This window comes from Pimephales promelas, chromosome 6, assembly GCF_988280905.1.
Source record: "Pimephales promelas chromosome 6, fPimPro1.hap1.1, whole genome shotgun sequence".
Lineage (NCBI taxonomy): Eukaryota > Metazoa > Chordata > Actinopteri > Cypriniformes > Leuciscidae > Pimephales > Pimephales promelas.
Window position 1 is genome coordinate 34421698 of NC_142774.1, and position 21010 is coordinate 34442707.

The 21010-nt window shown below is 36.6% G+C and overlaps 2 protein-coding genes across 4 annotated transcripts in view; one reads left to right on the plus strand and one right to left on the minus strand.

Annotated features, from left to right (window-relative positions):
• Window positions 1–2170: 2170 nt before the first annotated feature.
• tspan5b (tetraspanin 5b) lies at window positions 2171–16035 on the minus strand. 2 transcript variants are annotated; one of them, XM_039670167.2, is made up of 9 exons: window positions 15683–16035; window positions 14108–14158; window positions 13848–13994; window positions 11204–11374; window positions 10747–10872; window positions 10478–10525; window positions 9873–9989; window positions 8525–8586; window positions 2171–4810 (listed from the first exon to the last, which is right to left on the minus strand). In XM_039670167.2, the coding sequence occupies exons 1-9, from the start codon at window positions 15761–15763 to the stop codon at window positions 4798–4800; spliced, it is 816 nt and encodes a 271-aa protein (XP_039526101.1). In that variant the 5' UTR covers window positions 15764–16035; the 3' UTR covers window positions 2171–4797. The 2 variants fall into 2 exon arrangements, with proteins under 2 accessions (XP_039526101.1, XP_088988602.1); XM_089132476.1 differs by lacking the exon at window positions 2171–4810 and having other exon boundaries at window positions 8521–8586.
• Window positions 16036–18631: 2596 nt separating this feature from the next.
• The window catches only part of grk4 (G protein-coupled receptor kinase 4), a 33636-nt gene continuing 31257 nt past the window's right edge, over window positions 18632–21010 (plus strand). For both annotated transcript variants that reach the window (XM_039670153.2, XM_039670154.2), the window contains exon 1: window positions 18632–19000. In XM_039670153.2, coding sequence (XP_039526087.1) covers window positions 18949–19000 — 52 coding nt within the window. In that variant the 5' untranslated portion in view covers window positions 18632–18948. The remainder of the gene's footprint in view (window positions 19001–21010) is intronic.

Sequence of the window (21010 nt, forward strand, 5' to 3'; positions counted from 1 at the left end):
TTTGGTGTCATCCGCTTAAGTGGACTTGTATGTTTAACCATAGATGGCGATAGAGAGCTAGCGCACCTTAAAGGAGTAGTTCACTTAAAAAAAAAAAAAAAAACTTTTGCTGATAATTTACTCACCCCCATTCATCAAAGATATCCATGTCATTCTTTCTTCAGTCAAAAAGAAATTAAGGTTTTTAATGAAAACATTCCAGCATTTTTCTCCATATAATGCACTTTACTGGTAACCAAACGGTTCAAGGTTCAAAAGACAGTTTCAGTGCAAACTGTTCAAAGGGCTTTAAATGATTTCAGACGATGAATAAGGGTCTTATCAAGTGAAACGATCACTCATTAAAAAAAAAAAAAGTTTAAGTTTTAAGTTCTGTGATGCGCGTTCGTGACTCTCCTGTTTGAACTCGTTTATCAAAATGAACAAATCTTTTTTCATGTCATTTTTTCGTGTCATCACAGAACAGAGCAAGGCGAACATTTGAGCTTATAAATTAATTTTTTAAATTAACGATCGTTTCGCTTGATAAGACCCTTATTAATCGTCTGGAATCGTTTAAAGCCCTTTGAACAGTTTGCACTGAAACCTGAACCTTGACCTTGAACCGTGGTTACCAGCTAGTGCATTATATCGAGATAATCCTGGAATGTTTTCATCAAAAACCTTAATTTCTTGTCGACTGAAGAAAGAATGACATGGATATCTTGGATGACATGGGGGTGAGTAAATTATCAGCAAAATACTGTAGGCTGCTAGAAGTTACAGTTTACTGTTACAGTAGCATGTTACATGTCGGCCCGGACCATTGCTGTGAAGTCATGTGAGTGACATGTTGTCCCGCCCTCGCGCCAGTAAACACGTCATCATGTTGTTGCAAGATAAATGTTGTTATTTTTGATTAAAGATTACAAGGGCACTTGCAAAAAAAAAAAAAGTGCATGGATTTATCATACTGCCCTACCCCTACAATGTGATCTTATCTTCATTTCAAACCATAGACTAAAACAGTTTCAAACCCATACTTTTTTTTTTTTTGCTGTTAAAATATGGCCATAGATTTTGTGCATATATATAGAATTTGGTAGTGAGTGAGCAATGCAATGACATTATGCGACTTGAAAACACAGTGACCCCTATTGCTGTTCCTTTGTTCCATGGGACAGAAAGACAGAGTGGCAGTGCCACTGAGCAGTTACTGTGATACTGAGGCCAGGAGATGAGTTCTAATCCTATTTTAATCGTGGTGGGATTAAGAAAACACAGCAGATCCTAATCTGCTCAGATTAACCATGCTGCTTCCCAAAGGAAGAAGAAGGAGGGTTGTATAAGCAAGTGCAATTAAGGTGATTTAGACATCGCAGTTTCATTCCCAGCAAGGTCTCGAGGTGGAAACACCCCTGAAATTTAGTTAAGTGTGTAGCCTATTCATGAAATCTGTATTATATAGCTAGGGTACTAATGTTACAATTCACATCTCATATTTATACTTTACTATTTGTTGTTGGGTTTCAAGAAATAAATTCACCTTTAAAAGGGCATCATTGAAATACAGCGTTGAATCATATCTTCTGAAATAAAGATCCACTATAAACCATGAAGACTCAGGCAAAGGCTAATCTGTAGCCTAACCATGTAACCGAACAGTTGCTGTACAGCTCTATAATATGAGTAAGTATTCATTTCTATGTAATTTTCACAATTAACTCAAGACCCTCATCAACAGATCAACAGTTACTATTACACCTTTCGTAACATGTTTCATACACATCATGCCTCTAGCGCCATCTAACGTCCAAACTTATAACTGCACGAGAAATGTGTACAGGTAGCCACAAATTGACATTATCAAACGTAAAAGCAAATGCTGTCACGTAAAAGTACATATTTAAATAAATTCTATAAAAAATCAAATTGAATTAACATTTAGTGTATTGCTGATGTCTATGAAGTTCATATTAAATTGATAATATGAACTAATGAATAATAAGGTTTGTTATTGTTTTTTAACACTCCAATAGTATTTTATTTTTAAAAAGTACAAAACTTTAAAACACATTAAAAACATGCTGCACATGATCCTTATAGGTTGGTGATAATTAAATATTGGAGACAATTAATAACACTTTATTAATGAGTAGGGTCTAGAAAAGAGTCAGACATAGACACATGCTTACCACACATACAAAAACATATAAAATTTATTGTTTCCAATACCACCATCTTGGAAAACAATGTAAATTGTTCTTATTACATTTGTTAAATAAGATACTGTAAAATTAATATTACGAAATGACACAGAAACATGGGAACATTAGAATTAAATAATAAAAAACAAAGAAGGTTCTGCCCAAATAAGATAAGCAGATCCAGTTAAAAATATTTGTTCCAACCATCCCCCCCCCCCCCTTAAGTATGCCATTATTAGATACATATTTACTGAGAAAAAATATACTTTCCGGTGATAACAAAATGATTGTGTGATTATGTGAATTTTCATTTTACCATAAAATGTCATTTTTACAACACAGTTTTATGAGAAAATGCACGAAAATGTATTACATATTTTATTTATGGCACTACTAGTCAATGATTGACCAAAAGTTTAAGCTGGGCTAAAATTCTGACTAAATTACAAGTGCTAGAAAAAACAGTAGCACCTCATTGCAGTACACAAGATCCAGGGGGCGGAGTCGGATCCAGATCTGAGGGGTGGAGTTGGATAGGTTTAGGGGAGGGTTTAGGGATCAGGGGGTGGAGCTGGGTAGGTTTAGGGATCAGGGGGCGGGGCTGGGTAGGTTTAGGGATCAGTAGGTGGAACTGGGTAGGTTTAGGGGTGGGTTTAGGGATCAGTGGGTGGAGCTGGGTAGGTTTAGGGGTGGGTTTAGGGTTCAGGGGGTGGAGCTGGGTAGGTTTAGGGTTCAGGGGGTGGAGCTGGGTAGGTTTAGGGATCAGGGGCGGGGCTGGGTAGGTTTAGGGTTCAGGGGGTAGAGCAGGGTAGGTTTAGGTATACGTAAGGTGGGAGGAGTTGGAAGTGGCTCTGACTCCTCCCCGTGGATTTTATGCTCTGCAGTGAGGACCATCTCAGAAAAAAGGGAATCTTTTAGATCTGCACACTTTCAATACTAAAGCCAGTGAAAGCCAATTTAAATACAGTCTTTTGCTTTTCTTTGGACTTCACCTTTCACAAAGACAGTCCAAAACTTTAGCCAACTGAAAACAAACATATTATGATATATTAAGGTTATACACATCAGGAAAGTGTAAAGTGAAAAAGCATTATCACAACCACATGGATTCAATAAATCAGCTTGCGTTTCAAATAATCTCACAAACCCTGTTTTTACAAAAGTCACAAAACCACTATGTAACAGGCTGCAGATTCATTTCACAATCAAGTCAAAACATTCTCCTCATCTTTCAGAAACTATGAGTTCAGAAAGATTTCATGATTCAATATCATAAATGCAGGTGAATCTCATAATAACAAGCCCCAATTATAATCAACCCAATTTGCATATATGCATATGCCATATGCTTCCATCCAAATCAACCAGTGGTGTAAAGTATATGAATAAAGGCAATTAGTTACTGTATTTGGGTATCTTTAACTACTTTTCAGTTGTACCGAGTATCAAAAACATTAGCAACTTTTACTCTCTTCTTGACTGCATTTTTAAATAAGTATACTTTTTACTCCAATTCATTTGTAATTCACCCATATGACCCAGTTTGCTAGGTTTTGTTCTAACCCCTCCCCAGAATCTGACAGTCTGAATCAGTAATTTAATACTGAATCAAGTATTAAATTCCAGTGCTAATGTTTTTAAAACATTCTAGTGACATCATTACTTACAGTGGCAATAATTTTAAAATCCAGTACAGATAAACAGAGCCATTCACAAAAATATCTTCATATAGCTGAACACAGGGGAAAATGTAGTGTAATTCCAGTAAGCATGCAGTGCATTTTCCTTTAGTTTCAAAAGCAACTGTTTTAATTAAATCCATTAAACAGGTAATATACACATAATCTGACAATGCGAACAAAATGGACAAATAGTCTCAATGAATTCTATACATTTTAGAGTCATAATGAGACTCATGTAGTGTTAGGTAGACAGTAACTCATCATTTAGCACAATCTGCCTCAACATATGCCCAGGTATACTTCATTTTTTATGAACACGGAAAGACGTGTTTTGCACATGCGCACTAACTATTTCTTAAGCGGTCAAGTCAGTCGCACATTCGCTGTTGGTCCTACTGATGACGAAAATGACATCACAAGGACGGTGCGGACGGCCAAAGTATACTTTGGGCTTGAGCAGATTTCCATAGGATGCTAGTAATTCACAACACCTTAAACATCCCTCGGCCGCGAGTAATTCATATTTCGCCTAATCTGATCATGTTTTCAGCTACCAATATAACTATTCTCTTAGCACTGACAAACACATTTTATAATATTTAAATGTCCATTCAGCATAATCATACAGACCCATATGCAAGTGGCCTATAGTGTTTCTTGTTACGTTATGGATGGTCTTAAGGAAGACAAATTAGTTGTATGTAGATTCAACACGTTAATACTGTTGAGATTTTCGTTGTGTGATATTTGAAGAAGGATTAAAAACACACCATTATGATGGAAACGTGAAGATGTCGATGTACAATGCAATAAAGGAGGTATGTGAATGGAATCCCTCACTGGTTGCTAGGAGACTGTGATGACAATGCAAACCCTGTTGCTGAGTGACAGAGAGATGGAGGCTCTGTCTGCAGAACGGCTCAAGTGCTTCAGGTAAACAAACTGGAGGATGAAAAAGAGAGAGAGAGACCAAAATGTTAGCAAGATTAGACACCCTCTTCCTGCATATTACCATCAAACTGACAGCTTGATTAAGGAAAGATTACTTCCAGGGCACTACACAACAAAAAAGGACAATAAGCCATAACTATATAGCCAAATTAGCCGTAATATATCTGCATTAGTCAGTATCATCATCATCATCAAAGTGATAGGTTACTTTGAAATTATTTTTTGATATGTTTTAAATTACCTCAAGGGCATCCAAGATGTAGGTGTCTTTGTTTCCGCAGTATTTTAAATTTTGACATTTTTAGGTCACACCGTTCTTGTCTGTCAGAAATATAATGGAGGTCTATGGTCACCACCTCAAAGAGCATGCACAGAGAAGTCCAAATTAAACATGATTTAATAACTCGTAAATGCAAGTACACATTGATGGCCCAAGACACGAAAAGAACAGTTTGTGTGAGAAAACGAACAGTATTTATATCGTTTTACCTCTTGTAATCACAGTCACAGTACCTCTTGTGATCTCTCGCGCGTGTACTAGGGATGTCCCGATCCGATCCACGGCATCGGTATCGCGCCGATACCGGCCCAGAACGCTAGATCGGAGATCGGAGGGGAGAAAAAAATATGAGCGATATCCAGTTTAGCGGCGCAGCCTGTCACGTGATGATTGTTGTGTTTAAGCACACGCGTGCAGAGAATCACTCTCGCTTTTGCGCATGGATTCTAATGTAATCGGATGATTCCACAAAAGCTGCATTTCAGTCTTCTCAGAAATTCATTGGCTATCAGAAAATAGCGTCATTTCATTCTCTATTGCAACTGGATAGATAAACTGTCACTCAAAGAGAGAGCGAAACTGGCGCGCGTATAGTTTGAAGCGAAATTTACGCGCGTGACGCGCGTCAGAATCAAAATCCGTTGGCGGTCATTGTTTTTATGTCGACCGAGCATTCATCAAGAGAGTTACCGCTCTGTATTTACTCTGGATAGCAGAACAGCGGCGTGGGGATCATCGTCGCCGTATATTTGTGTCCACCGGACCCTTCGGAGCCGAACCGTTTGGCGAGTTTCACCATTTGCTCGCTCCAGGAGCTGCGCTGGATGACGGCCGCTGTCAGCGGTACTTCCGCCTGTCACGCGCCCAGTTTGATGACCTGTTGTCCCGCATCTGAGCGAGGATCACCCTCGCCCGGCCCCTCATCCATCTAATCTAGCTGTCATTTATTTTTGTTTTGATAATAAATAGAGCCAGCCTTCAAAAGTTATTAACCTGTCCTGTGATTTTTTTCTCTCTCTCACGTCCAGACACGAATGTATGCACATATGTTGATATATATATAGCGCGCTATGTATGTTATGCGCGCAGTATGTCTCGCTCTAGATTCCGGGAGATTTGAACTAATTTGCGGGCATCAGGGAGACGCTATCAATGTGCGGGAGACTCCCGGAACTTCCGGGAGACTTGGCTGTCTTTACAACATAACACTATTTCTAGATATGGAATGAATAACATTCAATACAAAATGAACATGTCTCCATATAGAAATAATGTTTTAAGTGATGAAACATTTGCTTTGTTGTGCATAATCCCACCATGCATTTAGTCATATTAACAAAATAATTTATTGAAGCATCCAGACACTTCACCACGTGAGCAAGCAGTTCAACTCGGGCGGCAGATGCGAATTCGCGTCAAACGCGTGAATGCACAACGCTCAATTCGCGCCATTCGCGCCAACTTGATTCGCGTCTTCCGCGCCGCGCTCCACGCCTCATTCGCGCCGCAGGAATTTTTCTTGCATTGACTTAACATTGAAATCATTCGCGCCTGACGCCCTATTCGCGTCCGGTGTGAACGTAGCATTAGTGCGTCGAAGTTGTGATAGCGCTGTCGGCTAACGGGAAATGCTACTATTTACATTCCATGGATGTTTATTCATATATACAATTGTTTTGGACTAAAAACTTCTTCAAATTGGATTGTATGGACGCTTTACAGTGAAACCAAACCATTTTTGTTGGAATGTGGACTAACAGATGGCTAATTGGTGAGTTTCTTCCAGTTTGTGTTGGTTTGTTTTGGCTGTTGGTGGTCTGACAAAGAGACAGATTGTGCCCGCTGTGTTGATTGTATCTTAAAATGGTTTACGTCGTTCGAATCACGAGTTTCTCAGCTTTCCAAAGATATGTATTATGTTTACTTTTGTGTTTGTTTTGTTTTGTCTTTCACAAAGTTAAACCTATAAACCACCCTGTGGGCCGTATACGGCACGTCGGACCACGAAAAAAAAAATATCGGACTAATATCGGTATCGGCAAAACCCAAAGGTGCGGCATCGGTATCGGTATCGGAAGTGAAAAAGTGGTATCGGGACATCCCTAGCGTGTACGTCACTCATTGTTTACACAGAGATTTCAGAAGTGTTACCCTTCACTGTGAAGATCTAAACATATTTAGATATACAGGAAATTGCTATGGAAGACGATTTCAGTCAACGTTGATTTTATTTTTCGCAACTGCGCAAGAGATCACTTCCGGCGCTTGTGCAGACCGAAGCGCCCGTGCCTTCAGATCTCTTGGACGTGGCTGTGGTTACAAGAGGGAAAAACAATATAAATACTGTTCATTTTCTCACACAAACCGCTCGTTTCGTGTTTTAGGCCGTCATGTGTACTTAAATTTACGAGTCATTAAATCATATTTAATTTGGACTTCTCTGTGCATGCTCTTTCAGGTGGTGACCATAGACCTCCATGATATGACTGACAGATGAGAACGGTTTGACCTAAAAAAAAATCTAAATTGAAACCCTTGAGGTAAGCTAAAACCTTTTAAAAAATTAATTTCAAAGTGAACTATCCCTTTAATGGCCATTCACACCAAGATGTTCAGGCTTCTAGTTTGGTTCTCTTGGTTCTTTTGGTCCGAACAAAAAAAAAATATTTTCATTTAGTCCTGGTTCACTTAGTGTCCACACTTTTTTAACACCATTTTTAACACCAAACCAGGCTTTTATGATGTATATTTTGCACCAGAACTTGTCGAACATTCAAAACAATACTGAGTGCAAGGCAAAACACGCATGCATTATGTGCATACAGTACATATGATGGTATATGATGGAGTTGACACTTCATGAGGAGCTTATAAAATGTGTAAAAGAGTCAAAAAAGCGCCAGAAATCCCTCCGGCACACACACACACACACAAAGATCTGTGGAGACGCGGTTCTGATACCTGAACTGAACCGTGATGGGTAACATCTAGACAATGACGAAAAAACAGGGTTAAGATGGCAGCGTTCACACTTAATCAAATGAACGACACTAACAGAGCAATCGCACCAAGGTTTGTTTTAATCGAACCAAACCTGCCAAGTGTGAACACACACTATATATTAGTGTCCCCGCCAGCGGATGAATTCATTCTGTCTATTCTAAGCGCAAGCTGCAGTTTTGAGCCCATTAAAGCAAAATTGATTCTGATTAGCTTTCAATGTTTTTATCGTTCATCAACTGGAAAAATTGCTGTGAAAGTGATTCCAGCAATATCATTTGTCTGTGCCTCTATTCTTATAGCTGTGGTGTGGACTCTGCTATTCTTTCATATATTCCTTGTATCCCATTCTAACATTAGGGTGTGCCCTAATCAAAATGAAGAGCTCAAGACAGTGTTCTTCTTATATCATTGATGTTTCTTACCAGCTCTCCCTGACCGCCTCAATGTCACTCAGTAGATTCTGTGCCAGACAGATCCCAAAAATCTAGAAGTAGAGGATGGGTTAACGTCTCAGGCAAAAAGACAACACAGAGTTACACATAACATAGCACAACAACTTCAGATCTAGGCTTAATGCCTTCTAAAAGCTTTCCAGTAGCTCAAACAGTAGTGTTGGCGCTTGCAACGCCAAGGTCATGGGTTCGTTTCCCAGGGAAAGCAAGAACTGAGAATGTAAAATGTGTACCTTGAAAAATCTTTTGATAAACGCGTCTGCCAAATGTATAAATGTAAATGTAAAAGTATTCAATCACCTTAAAGAGCTGTTTATAAATCAATAAAATAAGCACACTTGGCAGGTTGTTTAGGTTGTAAATTTGAAAGACAGCAGCTGAAATTAAAAAGCACTCACAAGAAGCTGGAGATAAACTAAAACAATGCATGAAATATAAAAATGGCAATCAACGTTGAAGGGTTTTGATGTTTCTGAAGGCCCCAATTATTTAATTTTCAGAGACTGTTAGTAATATCAAACCAGCTGCATTTTTGTTCAAAGGTTTGGGTAGAATTAGTTAGATTTAAAAAAAGTCTCACCAAGGCTGCATTTATTTGATTAGATAAAAAAATACAGTAAAACAGTAATATTATGACATATTATTAATTTTATGAGTTTCTTTTTTAATACATTTTGAATAATTGTTCGGTTTCAGAACCTAGAATTAATAAATCACTTTGTAGGGTAAATGTAAAATGAGAGAACTGTATAGGTCTTCATATTGTTGCAGAGCACAATGGAATTTTCCATTATCAATTATCCATTATCATTTTATCAACAGTGGCACATGCACAACATTAAAGCTACACTGTGTAACTCTTTTAGTTTATTCTTAGCTAAAAACACTTAGTTCTTTCAAAAATATATGTGCTCATTAATGTATATTTATGTCGTTCAAGTAATAAAGTATTCTCGTGAGTGTATAATATGCCATTGCCATTCGGTCGCCATGTTGCCCCTCCTACTTGAAAGTACATCAGCCAAAGAGGGACATACCCGTTAATTCAAGCTTCGCCTTTCGCGTTTAGTTTGAGTTAACACTCATGGACGAGGTCGAACTGCAAGCCATATTAATCTTGGACTACATTGGCCACCGTAGGAGTTAAAACAAAATCGGAATTGAGAGGAACAGAAACTAATGTTCACTGGATGGTCATATACCTTTTCACCACTAGATGGGGGTAAAAATCACACAGTGTAGCTTTAAAACATGTATAAATGCACACTGAGTGTGTGTATGTGTGTGCGAATTTTACTGATTGTCATTGTTTAGTCACCTGCAGAAGTGCAATTCCTATGAAGATTCCGGCAACTACGGTTAGATTCTCCTGTAGCCATTTTTCAAACTGCGGCACACATCCTTTCGTGTGTATAAACATCTTCTGTTCGTTGTCCTTCACACATAAAAACACACATTTACACTATACACCACAGCTTGAGGCTGTTTGCACTGGATTCAACAAAATTACCACTCCAAATCTATTTGGAGTATGTCAGGAATTTGTCATGTGTGTCGCATCCAGTGTAGACAGCATCAGTAATAATTATAATGGGTTCTAGTTGCTTTTGTTGCATCGCTCCACTCGGGTCACAAGGTTAGCCAAAGATAAAGTAAATACATGCAAAATATAAAACAATTCCACCTATTAAAACACAGTAAGCTTCAGAAAACTTGCTATATAGTGCATATGGATCACTTTTATGTCATTTTTAAGCGCAAAAGTCCCAGTATACTTCAATTATATGGAATGTATATTCTCTAAATCCATTTGCGTTCTACAGAAGAAAGAAAGCCAAACAGATTGTAGAGACCTGAGTGTAAATAAAAGGGTTGACTGAATTTTTGGGTGGATATCATTTTGCAGAGGAGTAGAGTACTTACGCCTTTCGCTCGAATGTCATATCCACACTGAGTGTTGATTACATCCTCCTTTGGGAAGGAAAACAGGAAGTAATCTTAGATTAAGTCCTCTAAAAAACATCAACTTAACATTCCACATTAAATCCTAGTGTCTGAGTATTATAAGATAGAGAAATGTTGTTTTGTACGTTTGTGTGTAGGTTTATGTTCCCAGGTCTTCCGGAAGGAGAAGAATCACACATTCTAGGTGATAAGATGACTGGAAGTCATGTGTCTGTGTGTTTACTTACAGCAGGGTCCTTGGTGCAGCAGGAAAAGGGAACCCCACATTTCTCTCTGCTCAGATTGGTGTCCGTACAATTAAAGTAAATATTCAGATTCCAATCTTCAGGCCCAAAAGCTCCACAACACTCCCACTGCAGAAACAATCATGCAATGAATACTGATGTGTGAACCAACCAATAGATGAAAGCCATTACAGATTAGAACAGATTTCAGCTACTAAGATTAACATTAACTGCTTTAGAAGTATTTTCATTGTTAGCTCATGTTAACAGATGGAGCCTTATTGTAAAGCGGTAACACACACACACACACACACACACACACACAGTATGTATATATATATATACATATATATATATATATATATATATATATAAAGCAAGTATATAAGCAACACACACATATATATACTGTATGTATACACTTTTCATGGTTTGGTTTTGTGTGCCAGTGTGTCCTTACATAATCTTGCGTGAAATCAATAAGATTCTGTAAGTCAATGTCGTCTCTGTATGCTCGAATATTGTTGTTGATGAAGAACTTGAGCTGGTCTTTAATCCAGTCCTTAAAGACAAACGCCAAGACTCCCGCTGTCAACTCCAGGAAAAATATGATTCCCAGAAAAACGGAAAACTGCGGAAGAGGACAGTAGAGTTTGGGTTACACAACTCATGATGGATAATATCTGCCCTAAGGGTCTCTATTGAATAAAGAACGTGTTTCTTTCCCACAATAGATTAAACTCAGTTAACATTCTCTGTTTTATGATACCTAACCCTGCCAACATCCCTTGACACATTTACAGGGGAATGTTCATTTTTTTTTTTTTTTTAAAGAGATGACGTAGTTCTTATTTCCCGTCTCAAAACATTCACATATTTTCACAACGCTCATCTCCAACTGCACACACAAGAACAGTGAGCGGTGATTTGTCACTGTGACCGTAATGAATACTTCCAGAGTGACATCACAGTTAGTTCATCTGGTGTTTCCAGATGTTTTAAGAACCCTAGAGGAAATGGGCCTCTTGTAATACTTTTGCAATACCATTCTTGACATTCCCACAAAGCTCTCACAGCATCCTCTCTCATTTGAAAGGAGTAACACAGACGACCAGAACCTGTGGGAGAGGAAGTTCACACACTTTCAAGCCCAGTCTATCCCACCCATCCATATCCAGCCATTCAAAAACAAATTTACACACTTGCACTCTCTATTCACTTTTGTCTGCACAGTAGGTATATTCTATGAAATTGTGTTGATCGGAAAAAAAAAAATAGATACATTTCTAGTTTCAACATTATTTGTAATTTCTAAACGAAAAAAGTACCAGCTGTAGGCAAAGTGACCCACATTTGGTTTTTGAAAATGTGCACAATTGACCAATTTACTCATGGAGCTGCATTTAGATCTGGGATTGAACCATGTAGGACCTTAAAAGTGAAGATAACAAAACAAATGTATTTTAAAACCCAAAATCTTAACTTAACCCCTAGTTGCTCCAGAGGCGTGCAACCTCTGACATATATAGCAATTGTAAGTCGCTTTGGATAAAAACGTCAGCTAAATGAATAAATGTAAATCTAAAAGGATATTAAGATATATTTAATACTTATTGAGTTACAAGCATGCTAACTCAGGGCAAAAAAAGCCCCCAAAAAGCTTTCCCCCCCATGTCACCTTTGGCATATATTGCAACAAAGTCAACAGATTTTAAATAGACCCACCAATCTCTGTGTAAATATAAAATAATGATGCCACCATCTTTTCTAAATAGTCTAATATATATATATATATATATATATATATATATATATATATATATTAGGGCTGTCAAATGATTAAGCGTGATTCATCGCATCCAAAATAAAAGTTTGTGATTACATAATATATGTGGGTGCACTGTGTATAATTATTTTGTGTGTGTGTATAATATATATATATATATATATATACTGTATATACACATATGCATGTATATTTAAGAAAATGTTATTTATATGTAAAATGTTTATATTTATATATAATATAAATTATATATAAATCTATATACAGTATATACATGAAAATATTTCTTAAATATATAAAAGCAAGTGTGGGTATTTGTATATATATATATATATATATATATATATATATATAAAATAATCATACACAGTGCACCCACATATACTGTATTATGTAAACACAAACTTTTATTTTGGATGCGATTAATCGTTTGATAGCCCTAATATCTATCTATCTATCTATCTATCTATCTATCTATCTATCTATCTATCTATCTATCTATCTATCTATCTATCTATCTATCTATCTATCTATCTATCTATCTCTCTCTCTCTCTCTCTCTCTCTCTCTCTCTCTCTTAGGCTTTCTTAGTCACTATTTATCTGTCTTTATTCACAAAAAAATATGAACAGTACAAATTAAATTTGGTTGATTTGACAGGGAATGACCCTGAAGTGTGTGCAAAATAAACAAAGATATTGTGTGTTGGTGTGGAGGACACTAATATAGTCATTGCTATCTTTATTGCTGTGAATGGGCCTTTTATCTGACAGGCAGTCATGACGTCAATGTAATAATTGCAACCATCCTACATTCTTGCAAATCTCTGTAACAACTTTCACCCCATTACATTGCAAAATGGGGCACAGAAGCTGCATTTGCACAGTAGACAGATAAAGATTACTAAATATATGCCGAGTGTCATAACAAGGAAATTAATTTATGCCTGAAAGCCTAAAAACCAAACTGTACCAAAAAATTTAACACTATTCGTTTGTGATTGTGTATTTTTGTAGCCCAACCTAGAAGTTAGCATTACTCTGGTTTACTCAACAAAAAGCCCAATAGGATTTTTCCATTGGCTTCTTAATTAAAAAGCTGTGACCAACAAACGTTTATGATTCTTGCATATTTTGTTCATCATGATAATATTTACAAATTAACACAATTTTAAGCCAAAATACAAACAAAGCTAAAGCAGGCTATAAACAGACTACACCACTGTCACATGACTTCAATGGCAGATGGTAGGTGCACTAAATACACATTGCTTAGAGTTTTTGCTTGAACTCATTGGTAAAAACAAAATAGGACATACAAACTTAAGAAGAAAGGAGTTTTCCCTCAGAGCACCGATGCATCCTGCGAACCCGAGCACGAACATCACCCCTCCAACCACAAGAAACAGCCACACTGGGTCAAACCCACCCAGGTCTGTGATGGAGGATATGTTGGAGAGGACACCCTGATGGAAAGACAAACAGGAATAAAAGTGAGGACATTAACTTAATTTCAAGATCTCACTTGATTTGTTAGATTGATATATGAAGTGCTCGTGAAAAGATGGGCTTCACTCACCTTTTCACTCCAGGCCCACAGAGCCACGGACAGGAACGCCACTCCCAGCAGCTAAAGGGTGAGTATTGTGTGTCAGACAGAGTGAGAGATCAGGTTAGCACTATACATTGCTTTAGAAAATAAATTTAGTTTTTGGTTACATTCACATTCATTCCTATGGAATCCCATTTCTGCCACATAAGAAAAGGAAATCTTGCTTTTGTAAATCATAATTATTAGAAATATATAGTATAGATACAGTGTTAATCATGACATGAAGTGAACTTCACCTTTTTATCTCATACATTTATTAATCTCATAATTACGATTTACCATAGTCATAATCAATTGGTATGCCATACTTTTTACATGTTATCTCATAATTATGACATAAAAAGTCTAGCCACAATTATGAGACATAGTCTTAGTTGACAACTTGACATAAAAAGTTGACACACTAAGTCTATTTTATGACATGAATAGAAATTATTATTATATAATTATTATGACAGAAAGTGAATTATGACTTTTTATCTTGTCATTTTGATTTATTCAATCTCAATTACATTTTACAGTAGTCATAATTTTTACCTAGTATGTTATACTTTTTATATTTTATCTCAGATTTATGAATTAATGTTATAATTAAGACATATGTCAAAATGATTTGCATAAGTCATTGCATAAATTGAAATTACTGTCATAATTTGGATTTTTTTAATCTCAAAATTCACAAATCAAGTTATTAATGTACAGATGTTATTTACAGGTGTACTGACAGACAGACAAGAACGGTTTGACCTAAAAATATCAAAATTGAAAATACTGTGGTGTGGAAACAAAGACACCTACATCCTGGATACCCTTGAGGTAATCTAAACATACCAAAAATTAATTTCAAAGTGAACTATCCCTTTAAGATGTTATTTACAAGTACAATTACGACCAATTTATTACATTATGATGACATAAAATTATGACTTGATTTTTTTTTCTTATGTGGTGGAAATAGGCTTCCATAGATTGACCTCCAATACGGACAAAGCACAAACCACCTGTCACATGGGTTGTGTCTCAAAACCTACTGAGCTGCCTGCATAGACAGCATGATTGGAAAAGTTGACAGCATTTTAGTGGCGATCATAAGCATGTTATGAACTTTAGAGCATCATAGGTGCATTTGCAAATTGGAATGCTTTAACAGCTTTTCTGAATTACTTTTATTCAAAGAGTGTTTGTAACGTTTGAGCATTATTATATTACAATAAGTGCAGTCGGAGCGATTTAAAAGCATTTCTGGAGTCATAAGCGCGTTTAGAAGGTCCAAGATAAGCTCCTTTCGAGTGTACTTTAGTGTGTGGTAGCATTTGAAAGATAAGCTAACGAACATTAAACACAGGTTTGGGGCTTCATATGTAAATCTAGAACGTTTGATTCTGTCTGAAATATTTGTCAATGCTGTCTAGGTAGACAGCTCACTAGGATTTGAGGTAAAGCTGTGTCAAACAGCCAGAGGTTGGTTTAATGCAAACCCCGTGCGAAAAAAAGAAAAGAAAAAGAGCAGCACGCAAACAATGTCAAAAATGGATAACTCACCCAAAATATAATATTAAATCCAAATATGAAGTATTTGATGCAACAGCCCACTTCGTGCACGTTAAAGTGGTTTCCTGACATACTTGCGTTAGATAAATTCCTCCCGGTTTTACTAATGACGGAGAGAGAAAAAAATCGCCCACCGACTGGAAACCTGGCTCTGTCCTTTCACTCCATGTTTATGACATTTCTAAGGACTTGTGGGCAATGCCACACGGGCTTTGCCTGTTTCACCGGAACAAGTAATTTGCCTCGAAAAATCTAAATAATTATTGATGATAATAATAATAACAGCGAATAACGGGACGAGCGCTCGTCTAGAAATAAAGACTGGAGAGTCACTTCCGGCCAAATTAATTATGTCATAACACAATTCTTCAAAATAAAGGTTCCATAATTAGCGCTAAATTAAGCGTATCTGGTTGACTGTACTGATGATATGACTTGTAAAATGACGATTTTTTTATAATGATAATAGCTGCATGTCTATTATGATGTAAATCATTATTATGAAAAAGGAAAAAATAAATTAAATATATACATATATAAATGCTTTATGTTATTTAGAGTGAAATCATGTAATATCATACATGATTTCTTTTTATTTACGCTTTTAAATTGTGTGATTAGAAATGTCAAAGTCTAATTCTCGGTTGCAGCAGCACTTCTGAATAAAATATGAAACTCAAAATCACATGGCTTGTTCTTTGAAAAAAATCCATGTGGGGAAAGAAAGAATAATCTTCAGAGGGGCATGTAGTTGTATTATCACGTTCTGAACTGTCCTTGTACCATGTGAGCATTTAATTAATCACAATTTAATTGTGGCTGCCACTTTAGAGATGCAGTTGCTACTACCACACCCATTTGACAAAGGCAAGTCTACAATTTCAAAATAAAAGTCACCAAATCTCAAGGCCCAGATATGAAATAAACTGATTAGTATAATGATGCGACATAAACAAAAGCTACACATCAAAACTTAGTTGATGTGCCAATAGTACAAGAAAATCATTGATTCTGTGCTACATTATGTTTTTGGTGTACAAGGTGAATATATTCAACATTTGTCCATTTTTGAAGAAGCAAAGTGCTGCCATAATATGTGCTTTTTGGTAAATAAAGTCACATTTAGTGGGTCACAAATACTGAATAAGAACACTGCAATACTCAGCATCTATTTTGATTATGTCAATTCTCGTGGCTGAAATTTAATAAGTGGACTGAATTGAAGCTTTGCTTTCTACAGTATTTCATGCCATAAAACTTTTAGTTTGCAGAGACACTAAATTCAGGTAAGCTTGGGAGTCTAGTGTGTATTATGGTTATTATGGAAGCTTATTTAGTGCAGTGTCTCAGCCAATTAATTGGAATATCAGACAGCTGAGTGCGCTGTCTAGACAGGCTGTATCTGTGTGTCCTTGTGCAAGAGTGAAGCAGGCTGTAATATCCCCAAGGGCGGTGGAAATCCAAGGCCTTGCGACCACCTCACTGTTCTGCATTAAGGTCATCCATGCACAATCACCTCATGAGTCAGCAAATCACTGCAGTTATCATACAGATCTCACCCTAAAAATTCCCAGACACAGCAGTGATACCAAAGATCACGTCCTTCATTAAATAAAACTCATATATGTGCAGTCAATCCTCATGATCTACATATAGTTAATTGAGTTCAATGTTGATCTTTCTCTAAACTACAGACCATTAAAAACTATGTACACTGTTAAAAAATGTTTTCATGATTTATCACAACTTTTTTTCAATTTTTTCAAATCAACTTAGATAATTAATGAGGTTCATATAACATGTTATTTCGAATTTCTGAAAGCATATAGGTGCAAAAGTATTATGTGAATAATCTTATCCTTAGCAATTCAAATTGCAAAAATGTCTTGATGAGTAAAATTGATTTTAAACAACATTGTCTTTTTTGAGTAATATATAGTTATTGTTTCCAGTGTAAGTTTCTAATTACGTCTTCAACAGTAATTAGATTACTCTCTCTAAACAGTATTGAATTACTTATTACCACTTACTTTCTAAAACACATTTAATACATAATATAAAATTGCATAAATTATTCTTGAAATGACCAAAGTATTTAAAGGGAGAAGGTTACACTATTGTTTTATAATTGTTCAACAGTCAGTATTTAATGCAATTACATCTGCAATAACTGTAATTAAATTCCAGAAGATTAAGAGTAATCTCTGACTTTAGTTTTTCAAAGGGAAAAGTCATTAATTCATTACTTAGTAAAACATAAAACCCAACACTGATTATTTCCTTTAGAACTTTTGCTGTAATGATGACAATGTTGCTTGTTTGCAAACTTTTATAGGAGTGTAATTTAACCATGATTCATTTTTTTGATTCCACAAGTTTTAAGAACCGTATGTTCTTTAATAAAAACAGTTCACAGGACAAATTAAAATTAAATGTCAAAATGTTGTATATTGTTTGCTGAGGCCCCCTAGTGGACCTCGTCCCCTTTGTTCAAGAACCAATGATGTGAATTAATTGTTTGTTTGTTTTTCACCTTAAAAATATACAACAGTAAAATTAAACTAAAATTAATAAAGATAGTAACTAATTAGGCCTATATTAGATTCTTTCATGCTAGTGTAAAGTCTTTTAGTTAGCTACACTTTGTTTAATGTAATTAATGTAATGCTAACATCAGTAACATCCATAGTTACCCAGTTTCCCAACAATAAATAAAAATAAAAATCTGTAGCCAGCTTATCTGGAAGTTTCTGTAACGTTACTGAGATGATGAACTTGTTCACAATAGTCTGCCTTGTTGTTGCTGGGTAAACGATAAATGTGTGTGAGAAACGTGATGTTTTATAAATAGTAGGCTCTTCGCAAATATTATAAAAGCTGACAATCAGATAGAGAGCGAGACTGTTAGGTTACATTCTGGTTGTAAGATGATCCCTCCTCCTCCAGAGCTGACGGTGTAAGCGAGAGCTCGCTCGAGACAGGAAGGACTGCTTGAGCACTGAATGCTAACAAGGGGGGGAGAGAGTAACGTTACATTACATGTCCACGGCGAGCGGAAAGGTGGGGGGTTCAACAGCGAGATATGGAGAAATACAATTAACCTGCAATGTGCCAACGCCAAATTCACGCCGATCATAACCATCCTCACCACCGAACATCATCCTCATCATCACCACCACCACCAACAGCGCGACCGTCCTCGTCTATTTTCTCCTAAGTGAAATGTATCGGGACTGCACGGGATCTTTTTTCTGACAATGGAGATTGAGAATATCGTGGCCAACACCGTTCTGCTGAAGGCGAGGGAAGGTAAGAGACTGGCAATGGCGCAATCATTTATCGATAAACGAATCCCGTATTAACTTTATCATGAATCCAGCGTCTTATTGGATCTGAGTCTGACTAACTTACATTCGCCACATCTGTATAGCCCTACAATCTTGAATGAGTGCTCTCTGTTCAATAGCATCTCATTTAGTATGCTAGTACGCACTTCCTATGCTCAGTCTCCTCTGTCAGACCCCTAATGGAGGTTACTATGTAATTTTCCCTGGATTCATAACGCAGAGACCGCAGTGTACACCCATCCCCGTCTCTTCACCTGAGAGGGAGGTTGAACTGCAGCTCTAGGCCGCAAGGTTGCCCCTCTATCTGCGCACAAAGGAGTACACTGTGATAGGAGTGAGGTCGGCTTGCTCCTAACTGGACTTGGTCTTATCTGTGATAAATTGGGTATTATTGGAAGACTCGATTCTGATTGGTCAAGCGCATAATTGAGCGGTCAAATGTGTCTTTTTTGTATAATAACTGGCAAACAGAGTGGCGAAAAAGCACATCTCTTAAGTTGGTGCTTATTTTGAATAAGTAAATACTTCACAATCGCTAAAACAGTATGTTCTATCTGTGTGTAATCTGGGCGTACTATATTTGCCATATTGTCATGACATACCATCAGCATTCATAAATCCTCTCCCGTGGCCTCATGGGATATTAAAGTGTCTATCATATGAAATCTCGCCAGAAATAGTAATGTCTTTTGATTGGGTACTTTTTTCCTACTCTTTTATGAATACTTATACATATACATTCATACTTATATTGTCACATACTATGTTTTTTGCCTACTACATATCGTTGGTAGCCTATGCTATTTCGGATGCAGACGATATTTCACCGCTATGTTTATGTCATGGGCATAACTCCGCATACTCGCTCTCATGTCAATGCAAGTTTGTGAATCAAAACTTTTATTCGGATGATTAATTTTAAAGTTGGTTCACTTTTATTTTCAAATAATTTACTCACCCCCATGTCATCCAAGATATCCATGTCATTCTTTCTTCAGTCGAAAAGAAATTAAGGTTTTTGATGAAAACATTCCAGTATTTTTCTCAATATAATGGACTTTACTGGTAACCAAACGGTTCAAGGTTCAAAAGACAGTTTCAGTGCAAACTGTTCAAAGGGCTTTAAACGATTCCAGACGATGAATAAGGGTCTTATCAAGCGAAACGATTCATTTAAAAAAAAAAATAACCAAGTTTAAGTTTTATAAGCTCAAATGGTTGCCTTGCCCTGTTCTGTGATGCGCGTTCGTGAATCTCCTGTTCAAACTCGTTTATCAAAATGATGAACAAATCTTTTTTCGTGTCATTTGGTTCATTCAAAGAACAAAATGAACGAATTGACTCGGGAAAAGATAACTTTGTTTTTTTTTTTTAAATGAGCGATCGTTTCGCTTGATAAGACCCTTATTCATCGTCTGGAATCGTTTAAAGCCCTTTGAACAGTTTGCACTGAAACTGTCTTTTGGACCTTGAACCGTTTGGTTCCCACTGAAGTCCATTATATAGAGAAAAATCTTGGAATGTCTACATGAAAAACCTTAATATCTTTTCGACTGAAGAAAGAATGACATGGACATCTTGGATGACATGGGGGTGAGTAAATTATCAGCAAGTTTTTTTTAAAAGTGAACTAATATTTTTTTAATGCATGTTATAAGTTATTGTGAACAATTAATATCTGAAGGACACAGCTTTTCGAACAACAAAAAATGTAGGATGGGACTTGATTTTGTCTGTCATGAATTGATTGGATGGTTGTGGTTTGCTATTGCTGTGATGTCATGTGAGTGACAGGTTGTCCCGCCCTCACGCCAGTTAACACTGATTATAACAAGATTATGAGGGAACGTGATCAAAAAAATATTATGTGCACTTATAAATCACTTATAATAAATACTACATTATTCCATTAAAAAAACAAGAATTGCTAACTTTGATTTCATGGTGACTTTTAAACACCTGCAAGCTCATG